General features: G+C 50.1%; 3 protein-coding genes across 4 annotated transcripts; all 3 read left to right on the top strand.

Moving 5' to 3' along the window:
- Window positions 1-257: 257 nt before the first annotated feature.
- Window positions 258-2,463, top strand: S100a4 (S100 calcium binding protein A4). The gene is made up of 3 exons (XM_021158926.2): window positions 258-278; window positions 1,451-1,606; window positions 2,195-2,463. The coding sequence occupies exons 2-3, from the start codon at window positions 1,466-1,468 to the stop codon at window positions 2,357-2,359; spliced, it is 306 nt and encodes a 101-aa protein (XP_021014585.1). The 5' UTR covers window positions 258-278; window positions 1,451-1,465; the 3' UTR covers window positions 2,360-2,463.
- A 2,409-nt stretch (window positions 2,464-4,872) lies between these two features.
- On the top strand, window positions 4,873-8,161 carry S100a5 (S100 calcium binding protein A5). Of its 2 annotated transcripts, none has more exons than XM_021159160.2 (3): window positions 4,873-4,915; window positions 6,192-6,342; window positions 7,892-8,161. In XM_021159160.2, the coding sequence occupies exons 2-3, from the start codon at window positions 6,205-6,207 to the stop codon at window positions 8,033-8,035; spliced, it is 282 nt and encodes a 93-aa protein (XP_021014819.1). In that variant the 5' UTR covers window positions 4,873-4,915; window positions 6,192-6,204; the 3' UTR covers window positions 8,036-8,161. The 2 variants fall into 2 exon arrangements, with proteins under 2 accessions (XP_021014819.1, XP_085691458.1); XM_085835332.1 differs by having other exon boundaries at window positions 6,187-6,342.
- A 1,317-nt stretch (window positions 8,162-9,478) lies between these two features.
- On the top strand, window positions 9,479-10,829 carry LOC110291598 (protein S100-A6). The gene is made up of 3 exons (XM_021158816.2): window positions 9,479-9,614; window positions 10,151-10,312; window positions 10,605-10,829. The coding sequence occupies exons 2-3, from the start codon at window positions 10,175-10,177 to the stop codon at window positions 10,734-10,736; spliced, it is 270 nt and encodes an 89-aa protein (XP_021014475.1). The 5' UTR covers window positions 9,479-9,614; window positions 10,151-10,174; the 3' UTR covers window positions 10,737-10,829.
- The last annotated feature ends 247 nt before the right edge of the window (window positions 10,830-11,076 follow it).

Genomic DNA, 11,076 nt, shown 5'->3' with positions numbered 1-11,076 from the left:
TGGCTGCTTGGTGGTGTCTACCCCATCCAAGTCTCTGCTGTGCCCACTGGAGCTCACTCACTACTTGATTGTGCCTGCCGGGGAGAGAGCAGGAAGCCTGGTTCCCAGACTAGGCTGGTTGAGGGTGTTATGACATTTACTACATCAACCAACAGCAAGAGCACAGTATCCATGTTCCCCCATCCTCTGCATGGGCAGGGCCTGGCAGGGTATAAATAGGTCAGATTGTTGGGCTCTCCCCAAACCTCTCTGTTCAGCACTTCCTCTCTCTTGGTCTGGTGAGTTGTGTTGGTCTGATAGCACTGCTAGCGGCATTAGAGGCTGAGGCTAGGGCAGAAGAAAGGGGGGCTGCTGGGGGAACAGATGTCTTTAATAAATCCAGATGAGAGATTCTGATGTGGAGGTGTGTGTGTGTGTGTTTCACAAGAATGAAAACCAAAAAAAAAAAAAAAGTGTATAAATGGCTACATCTGAGCTCCCGGAGGTTCTGAGATGCCGAGGCTGGCTTGCATGTTGCTATAGTGTATGTTGGTGGTGCTTGGGAGCCACTGTCATGGATAGGATGCTGACTCGTGTTGCTGGGTCATACAAGCCAGTGTGTGGACACTCGGGTACAGGAAGCAAAGTGAAGGCACCAGTAGGCCTTTTTGTTTTACAATGTTTAAATTATAGTTTTTATTTGTGTGTATGAGTGTATGGGTTGGGCTGGAGCAAATGCCAAGGCGACATTGTGGGAGCTAAAGGACAATTTGTGTGGGAGTCAGTCTGTTCCTTCTAGCATGTGGGTTGTGGGGATCAAACTCAGGCCCTGGAGCTTGGTGGCAAGCACCTCTATCCACTGAGCCATCTCTCCAGCACCCTCCTGCAGGCATTCGTGTTTGTAGTGTGTCTTGTTTTTAATAGCCCTATGAACATATAGCACCTAGGCCAAGAGAGCCTGGCTTCCCCACCCTCTCCTTTTGCATCCCTACTTCTGCCACTTCATCTTACTCCTATTAGGCAGCTGGGGTTTTTCCACTTTTTTGTCTGCCCCTGGGCAGGCAGCCAGCAGCCGCGCCCAATGCTGGGAGGGAGAAGAATGGGCCAGGGCCTGGTGCTTGTGGTTGAGCCGTGGGAGTGAGTAAGCTGAGTGAGGGATGGAAAACTGCTGTTGTTGAGGCCAGGCCTGAGAGGCATAGAAGGCTGCTGGCATGGATTTCCAGAGTTTGAGGGGTAGGCTTTGCAGGTTTCAGAGCCCAGAGCACATGTGACCTTCTTGCCATCAGTGGGTCCCATTCCTCTGATCTCCCCAGGGGGTGAGGTCCATCTCTTAGAGAGTCGGCTGGGATAGAGCACTTAAAATGGGGACAGAATGAGTGTGACTTGGGTCATGCTCAACAACACATGTCCAGTTCTCAACACACTGTTGGCGTGGGTTGGAGAATGTTACTTTTGTGTCTCCTGCCCTTAGTTCTCAACGGTTACCATGGTGAGACCCTTGGAGGAGGCCCTGGATGTAATTGTGTCCACCTTCCACAAATACTCAGGCAAAGAGGGTGACAAGTTCAAGCTGAACAAGACAGAGCTCAAGGAGCTACTGACCAGGGAGCTGCCTAGCTTCCTGGGGGTAAGTGGGTCCTGCCTGTGTATTGCATTCGTGATGCATCTGCAGGAGGAGGCTGGAGCTGGTAGGCACTAGTCTTGATGCAGTACTTAGCTATAGCTGGCATATATCCCTGCTCTGGGTACGTGGTACAGAACCACAACGAACCATCTACTTTATACTAGCCCCCCAGTTGAGATAGGCTTAGGATGAAGATAACTGAAGAGGCAGAGGAAAACCAAAACAACCACATTAGGCAGTCAGTGTCTGAAACCACAGCCTAGATCAGGGCTGTCTTTCCGGAGATAGGCACTAGAAATCGAATTTCTATTTGTGAAGACATGATCATGGAGGCACACAAATGCCTGCAGATTCTCCCCTCAATAACACCTTATATTAGTTAACGGATCACTATTATGACAGTTTCCTATTAAGATAATTAAAACAAGCACGGGGAAGATGTGGTCACATCCTTTCCCAGCTATCCCATGTGTTCATCCCATAGTTTAGCCCCGAGGCTAGCAAGGAGTGCTTGCAAACCTTCCTGAGCTCCTGGCTGGAGGCAAATATCTGGTTTGAGTTGGCTTCTAATTGCTCCTCTTCTACTGCCAGAAAAGGACAGATGAAGCTGCGTTCCAGAAAGTGATGAGCAACTTGGACAGCAACAGGGACAATGAAGTTGACTTCCAGGAGTACTGTGTCTTCCTGTCCTGCATTGCCATGATGTGCAATGAATTCTTTGAGGGCTGCCCAGATAAGGAGCCCCGGAAGAAGTGAAGACTCCTCCTAGTTTGCCAGTGGGGGATCTTCCCTGTTGGCTGCGAGCATAGTGCCTTACTCTGGCTTCTTCATACATGTGCACAGTGCTGAGCAAATTCAATAAAGGGTTTTGAAACTATGAGCTGTTGTCTGAGAGACTGGAGACTATGGGCTGAGGGCTGTGGTAGAGACTTCTGGAAGTTGACCTGGAGTTTTTTGGGGGCCAAACTAAAAAAGGTTGGGGAGGGGTGGGTGGCTTATTTTGAGTGCATTGCAAGTATGTATTTGTGTGTGCGTGCTTATGTGTGCGTGCGTGTGTGTTTGTGTGTGTTTACGTGCTCCTATATATGCAACAGAGCAAACTCCAGGAACACTAAAGGCAGAAACCACCAGAGGCTTAGCTTGAAAGGCTCCAGATGTGTGCTGTTAGCCAGCTCACAGTTCTCCCTCCTCTCTCCAGAACTGCCTCTGGGCTCAAACTGAAGTTGGGATGGGATTAAAGGTCACATCTGCTGCTGGTTGGGGTCTGGAGGGAAGACAACAGGCCTGCCTGAGTCATGAGGAAGGAGTCTTGAAGCCAGAGAAGAATGGAGAGGTGGACTGGCACTCAGCCCTGACATTTATAGGCCAGGTCCTGCTACCCAATCTAGCTCATTGGCTTCAAACACTGGATCAATCCTTTCCTGTCCATGAAGGGTTGGATGAAGAAGGGTAATATAGAGGGAGGTCATTCGTAGTAGCACAAGGATCTCTCTCTCTCTCTCTCTCTCTCTCTCTCTCTCTCTCCTTGAGCTTCTGATCCTCCTTGCCAACCTCCTCAGCACCGGCATTATGGACATATGCTACCATGGATGACTGAAATAGTCATTCTCTTAACATAGTGTCTCTGCCCTCGAGAGGCTGTGGGACAAGCGATTGCCATTACTATTATTATGTTATCTACTATTTTTAAAAAAGATTTATTTATTATTATATGTAAGCACACTGTAGCTGTCTTCTGATGCACCAGAAGAGTGCGTCAGATCTCATTACGGATGGTTGTGAGCCACCACGCCATGTGGTTGCTGGGATTTGAACTCAGGACCTTCGGAAGAGCAGTCGGTGCTCTTAACCACTGAGCCATCTCTCCAGCCCATGTTATCTACTATTACTATGATAGTATCTACTATTACTAAGAATCAGGTTGCTTAGAGGAAGACAAGAGACCTCAGGGAGAGTAAAGGAGGCAGGGGGTAGTAGCTAGGTGGGAGGGAAGGAGATGATGGGGAGGTGACCATAGTTTTAGAGACGTAATTTTGGCCATAGGATCTAATAAATAGAACTGAGATCCCCATCTCCTCATCCTCTCACCCCTAGAGCACAAGACATAATGTTGCTTCCCCTTGGGATAGGCTTAAGGCCAGTGCTTCCGGAGTGAAGAGGATGGCCTGAGATTAGATGCCAAGCTCTTCCCTGGGTGATATGGAGATGCCTAATGAAAGGTGCGCAGAAGCTATCCCAAGGCTGGCAGGTTTGGCCCTCTTGACCTCAGGCTTCCTTTCTCATCATTTTGTGCTTTTCTCTCTAGCCTCAGAGGACTGGAGTAGGTGACTCAGATGTTCCCTTGGAGTTTGACTACAGAGACTTAGGTCCAGGCTAAGCCTGTCTCCTCTCTTTGCACTCCCAGTCAATTTTCCCATCTTGGGAGTGTGCTCCCTAGAGCCTCCTTCTGCATCACTCTACTTTCGGAAACTCCTGTTGCTTAGGGACAAGTCCCAGATGTATCACTAGTGTAATAGTTGTGGTGGGATGACAAAGGGGGCAGCAGAGAGAAAACAGGCAGGCTAGCATGGGACTTCAGCCAAGATGAGTGTTATGCCCCTAACCCAATTCTGTTCTTAGATTCAGTGTGAGTGTTTGCAGAACACAGGCAACTTGCCTTGACCTCTGTGCCAATGATTGTACCTTAACCTGAGCCTCCTCCCCAGTCCATACTCTCAATCCCTTTTCCAGTCCCAAACCTTCCTTTGGACCTCCCCCAATCCTGGATTCTTAGTTCTCCAAGCCAGGAAGTCTCCAACAACTATTTTCCTTCTTTCACTTTATGTTAGCTAGTGACTTTAGCCATGTCCTTGGCAGAAATTACCTTCCTTCACTGATCCCATCCCAAGAGGGGTCCTTTCTGCTTTTGGAATGGATTCAGAGATGGAAGGTTTCAGTGTGGCGTTTATCCTAGCATATGGGGAGTTACCCTGTGTTTGACCCACACCTTTTACCATTTCTTTTCTGGAGACTTTCCCTTTCTCTGCCTATTACTTCACCAGATGGTGAGGCTTCATAGGAAAAATGGTTTCTGTTATTGAAAATACATGTCATTGGGTAACTTCATGTGCCATATCTAGCTCTGTTTGTAAATAGCAAGTCAAAATTTCCAGTGAAGGTTCCCTCCAACCTTGTCTGGAAGCCCTCATATTTCTGACCCTTCTCATTGGCTCCACCCATCCTGATCTCCTGGGTACTAGGGACAAGGGAATAAAGGCACTGGTGGGGAGGCTGTGGCTGCAGAATAGATTCTCCAGGTTCACTTCTTCCTTGGTGAGTCCTTCCTTCAGATTACCTCTTTCATTTCTGCTGGGTCAGTCTGGGGGAGAAAACTGTGACAAGACATGGAGCCCCTTCACAAGGAAGGTTTGGCCTTGCGAGTGGGAGCATGCTCGGGGAGGAGAGGACAGAGGACTTGGAATTGTGACTGTAAGATTCCCTGAGATCCAACCCTGGCAGCAGGAAAGATGAGGCAGGATGATCATGGGTTTGAGGCCAGCTATCTTAAGATAAATTGTGAGACACTGTCAGAGGTGGGTGTGTGTGGGAAACCAGCCAGATGTCCCTGCAGATGCTCAGAGTTCCTTCCTTACCTTGAGTTGTGGTCCTGGCTGAGCCTCTGTGAGGTGAGAAGCTGACAGTTTGAGTGGCAGGAGATGAAGGATGGGTCCTGTCCATTCCAAGAACTTCTTGGGTTGGAGCCAGAGGCTGTCAGTTTCTCAACCACCCTCCCACCCAGCCCGGGGTTCTCTACAGGATCTGCAGAAGCCTCCGGTTCTGTGGGCATTGCTTCCTTCCTCTTTAAGGGGAAATGTGTTTTAAGTCTTGGGTCCCACAAGCTTCAGTTGTCTGCTCTTTTGCTAGAGTGGCTATACTGACAGAATTGAGATCATCAATCAAACCTAACTTCTAGAACTAGTTCTTACAAGATCCTGGCCATGTTGATAGCCCTGCCCCTCATCTCCTGCCCGTGCCGGGCTTTGCGTACAGCTCTCTGGGCACCAGACTGGAGGTTACTGAGCAAGTCCAGACTCCTCTCCCCCTCTCCGACTTCCTGCTGAGACCTTATCTCCCAGTTTCAGCCCCAGCCCCCTCTGACCCTTGGACTTCTTTTTTGACCCCCTTTACTGTGAGACACTCCATCTCAGGTGCCTCAGGATAAAGGAGGGTGACTAGGTGAGAACTGTGGCTGGAAGTGAGTAGGGAAGTGAAAAATCCTGACCCTTCATCTGTTTTACCTGCTCTTTTGAAGAGGCGACCCTATACTCTCTTTGTCAGCATGTCTTGATCAGGGAAGCTGCACCTCCTTTGGGGGTTGGACTTACAATTTTAGCTGTTCTAGTGTTTGCCATGGCTCTCATTACAACACACACACACACACACACACACACACACACACACACACACACACACATTTTTTTCCTTGTTGGTCTCACTGTGGACTCCTGTCAGTGGTGGTTTGTTTGCAAGAGGGTCTTTGGGTATGCATGACTGGTGAGGAGCAAGCTTAGCTTCTCCAGTGCTGTGACTGTCCTCTCTCCTAGTCCAGGGTACACATCGTTATGGAGACTCCTCTTGAGAAGGCACTGACCACCATGGTCACCACTTTCCATAAATATTCAGGGAGAGAGGGTAGCAAGCTGACCCTGAGTAGGAAAGAACTGAAGGAGTTGATCAAGACAGAGCTGAGTCTTGCAGAGGTAGGTGACTATCCTTCCATATCCCACTACATGTTCTGAGCACTCCTTCTGGGAGATACCCACCTACTCTCAGGGTACTGTAGTTTAAGCAGTTTAAGTGCCAGGACTGCTGAAGGGCCAGAGACAAGGAAAGAGCTGGGGAATCCCTGGCTACTGAGTCTCTAGACCTCTGTTCTGGAAAGGAGGAGGTGAGTCTGGGGGTGGACTTCTGTCCATGGGAGGCTAAGGAATCAGATACAGGAGACTTTGATGACGGGTTGCATAGCCTGTGTTAGGGATCTTGAGGGTCTGAGGGATGTGGGGTGCTAGGTTTGGCTATGTATGACTGGAGGGTAGGGATCCTTCTTGATTCTCCTCCATGCCTGGCAGAGCCAAGGACCTAAGTGATGCTAACAAATAGACTAATAGGCTGATTTGTGAACATGGGGTGAGGAGAGAGCTTTGAATCTGATTGGCTGGCCATGATAGGCTGCTGTGAGGGTCTACTCCACAGAATAACTGAACCTTGGAAACATCTGAGACCTTGTCCATTGGGACTGAGCTGGAGTTCTAGGCCTGGGTACCAACCTCTTATTTATTTTTACAATGAAGTCCTAAATACCAGTGTCTCCCTGGAGACAAGGTTCCTGGAGTATGTCCACGGGCAGTGGCAAAGCAGCTGCCACACTTCCTAGGCCTCTGTGACCTCTCTCTCCAAGGCACATGAAGTTTACCATAGTATATACGTTTCCTTTTCTTTTTGAGATAGGATTTCTCTGTGTAGACTTAGCTGCCCTGGAACTCACTCTGTAATCCCTTACCTGGCCAGCCTCTAGCTCACAGAGATCCACTTGCCTCTGCTTTCTGAGTGCCCCCACACCTGGCCTGGCCCATACACCGTCAATCCCAGAAACTGCTTTGCTATCCTGGAACTAATAAAGGTAGAGGGGAGGACCTCTGGTTCATCTGGTGATAATTAGGGGGACAGAGCCCCAGGGGAGGATCCTGTCTTGGGACCAGGATCGTGTTCCAGAGAAGCAGTTTCCAGCATCATGACTAGCAACATCCTGCAAGGGAGACCTAGAACTGATTGCAATGGAGGAAAAGCAGGGTCTACACATTTGCATCTCCTTGTTTTACCCTAAGGCTCTGTCTTCAACTTTCTAGTAGAGCCAGGGTGCAGGGACCAAACTGGGAGGAGGACATCTGGTGCCAGGCCAGGTTTTAGGGCAGGGGGCATGCTGGGTTCTCAGTTCCAGTATACTGACCTTACAGAGAGTGGTGCTGTCCGGATCCTTTACCAGCTTGGCCTTACAATGCAGGCAGGATAAGTCTAGGACTTAGCTCAGGATGATGCTCAGGGCCACATAGCCAGACCTCAAGCTGTTTTCAGTAGGAATTGGTATGAATTACAGATTATTATTTCTTTGGATGGGAAGATGTTCCAGGAGCAAAGGCTAGACTAAGCCTTCCTACTGTAATTCAATTGGAATAAGCATGTTGGTCCTGTGGTAAAGGTGTGGGCTGGGGCTGAGCTGCTGACTAGTCTCCTCCCCTTGGGCCCTTGCAGAAGATGAAGGAGAGCAGCATTGATAACTTGATGAAGAGCCTGGACAAAAACAGTGACCAGGAGATTGACTTCAAGGAGTACTCTGTGTTCCTGACCACGCTGTGCATGGCCTACAATGACTTCTTCCTAGAGGATAACAAATGACCAGGACACTGGCAGCTCCTGATCCTGACCTCTGCAGCCTCTTTAACTGCCCCTCCTATGCCCCCTGCCCTTCTCTTTCTCCCAGATGAATCCTTCCAGCAGAGAAATAAAGCCTTATCCATTGCACACACTGGTTTTAAGGTGGTTTGTCTCTTGGCTGAGGCAGGGGAGAACAGACATTTTGGACCACTCAGCCTTGGGCCACACACAGATGGTCTGTGGATAGCAGGAGCTGGGCTCTCATCCCACTCCACTGGCAGTCCTTCATCATGGACATTGTTGGAGGTGTCTTGACTTTGTTCTGCACTCCTGTAAAATAACAAAGCTGCCCAGACAGCAAAGATGCAGAGAAAACAAGAGAAAAGGCCGTGAGAGCTAGGAGGCCAGAGGGATGGGCTGTTGTCCAGCAGTGATGGTCCCGCAGTTCTGACTTGGGGATAGCCCGCAGGAGACCACCCCAGGAGCCCTTCTCCTCTCCCTTCCAGGAACACCCCTCCCATTACTCACTGAAGAGTGACTTCAGGATGCTAATCCCTCCCCACACCATACCAACTTCCTCTTCTCAAGACTCCTCCCCCTACCCCCCCCCCCCCCGCCCCCAAGGAGAAAATGTTCAAAACTTTTCACTTGAGATGAGTAACTGAGAACGCTCACTGGGCTTGGCTCTACTGTGTGCACATTCATGCATAAGCTGCTCTAAGGATGAAATTCCAGGCAGTGAGTGGGAGGAGGCGAGTGATGTTGCTAGAAATTTATGGTTGGTGGGGGATGCTGTTTAAAATCTTTTAGACTGTGTTCTTCCCCCCACACCCCCTTTGAGACAAGGCTCAAAATTCTACCTCTTGGGTTCAACATCTTTAGCTATATTATCAAGATTTAGACCAGTGGTTCTCAACCTGTGGGTTGAGACCCCTTTCACAGGAATTGCCTAAGACCATCTGAAAACACAGATATATACATTACGATTCATAACAGTTGCAAAATTATAGCTATGAAGTAGAAACGAGAATAATTTTATGATTGGGTGACCACCACAACTTGAAGAACGGTATTAAAGGGCCGCAGCAGTAGACAGGTTGAGTGAGAACCACTATCTTAGAGGATGTGGTAGACTGACTGCTTCCCCTCCCTCACTTGGGGACCTTGCCACTAGAGGGCAACAGCATCAGTGTGGTTCCCAGTCCCCCTCACACTGATGCTAACTTTAAGGACACTGCTCTCCGGCCGGCAGGTTCAGCACACAAGCCAGAGTTTCTAGTCACGTGCCAGAAGGGAAAACTAAACACGGAATTAGAGAAAACTCTAATGTCTCTGACTTGCACTGGTCTCCTTTGGGCCCGTCAGGGTCCGCTAAACTCCCTCATTCCGCTCCCAATCCCGGACAGTCCAGGCAACAGGGGCGTGGAAAGTTGAGGGGGCTGGGATGTACGTTTGCCTAGCCTCAGGCGCTGGGTGGGGTCGGGGCGTGCCAGCACTCCCTGGGCGGACCTCACGGATGCTGGCCACTATAAGGCCAGCCAGACTGCGACACAGTCCATCCCCTCGACCACTCCTTTGGCGTTTCGCTGTCGACCGTGCGGTGAGCTCTCGCTGGGGGTGGGAGGGTGGGGTGGGGGTGTCCCTCTAGGGTCTATCCGCTCCTGGGCAAGGGGTTAAGCCACTTCCTTCCCCCGTCAGCCTCTGCACGCTCAGTGGGTGGAATGCATTGGGATCCAAGTTTTTGGAGCCCAGGGAGGCAGGGAGAGCCATGATCAGCTACCCAGAGGCTAATGCATCCCTATGGGGCGGCAACCCGAGTCTGCTCTTCTGGGGTGCAGGAGGGTTTGGCCTGGGTGTGTCACCGGCCCAGTGTGTGGCTCTGTCAGGAGGTGCCCAGGGGCAGTCTCCATTCTCTTCCTTGCTCAGTCATATGCCCTAGTTCTCTTGGAAGCCCTGGAGGACAGTGCTCACAGATCCCAAAGTCCCTTCCATTCTTATATCCCTCACCTAAGTTGCTCTGGCTGCCACTTGTGTTGGCTTGAGACTGGCTGCCTCAGGCAAGTAGTCACCCGGCTCAGGCGATGGTGAGAGAACTCTCTGCTATCAGCAGCACTGAATAGCCCCTCTGTCAAACAGCTTCTTCTAGCCCAGTGATCAGTCATGGCATGCCCTCTGGATCAGGCCATTGGCCTTCTCGTGGCCATCTTCCACAAGTACTCTGGCAAGGAAGGTGACAAGCACACCCTGAGCAAGAAGGAGCTGAAGGAGCTGATCCAGAAGGAGCTCACCATTGGCTCTGTGAGTAGCGCCTGTCCCGGTTCCCCCTCCCGCCTCTCATCTGAGTGGCATTTAATCACAGTTCCTGATCTTACTTCCTGTGGAGGGATGCCCATATGCCTCCATGCTGCCCTGTCCCCTGAGGGAGGAGCAGGGGCTGAGGAGAGTAAATCAAGGTAAACCCAAACTGAAGGCCCATCTTTGGTCACAACGAGCAGAGCTACTTGTGTGAGAGCGGATTTCCAGGGAAGGGGAAAGGAATCTAGGGTGCTGGCCACCACTGAGTGTGGACTTCTCCTTTTTAATGTATTAGAAGCTGCAGGATGCTGAAATTGCAAGGCTGATGGATGATCTGGACCGTAACAAGGATCAGGAAGTAAACTTCCAGGAGTATGTTGCCTTCCTGGGGGCCTTGGCTTTGATCTACAATGAAGCTCTGAAATAAAATGGGACGGTTGAGATGACTTCCAGGGGCCTATCTTGGTCGAATCCAGTGGTGGGTAGTTATACAATAAATATTTCGATTTTGTTATGCCTACTCATGTGTTCTGGCTTCCCACTGATTTCCAGTTGCTTCCTGCCTTGCTGCTGGACCCACCACCCAGTGGTCTTAGCCACAGTTAATCTCTGGGAGTAGTAGCTCATTGACCCACGCAGGCAAGGTCTGCCAGCTGACCAGGAATCTTTATGGGTATTAGAAGAGGAGGCCCCTCTAGGCAAAGCCACTTTAAACAAAGGCTCAATCAAGTGACCTTCAGGAGAAAGTGGCCTCTAGAAGCAGGTCT

The sequence above is a fragment of the Mus caroli genome, unplaced genomic scaffold, assembly GCF_978045245.1.
Source record: "Mus caroli unplaced genomic scaffold, Mus_caroli_1 scaffold_3, whole genome shotgun sequence".
Classification (NCBI taxonomy): domain Eukaryota; kingdom Metazoa; phylum Chordata; class Mammalia; order Rodentia; family Muridae; genus Mus; species Mus caroli.
This window is presented reverse-complemented; position numbering and strand designations above follow the sequence as displayed.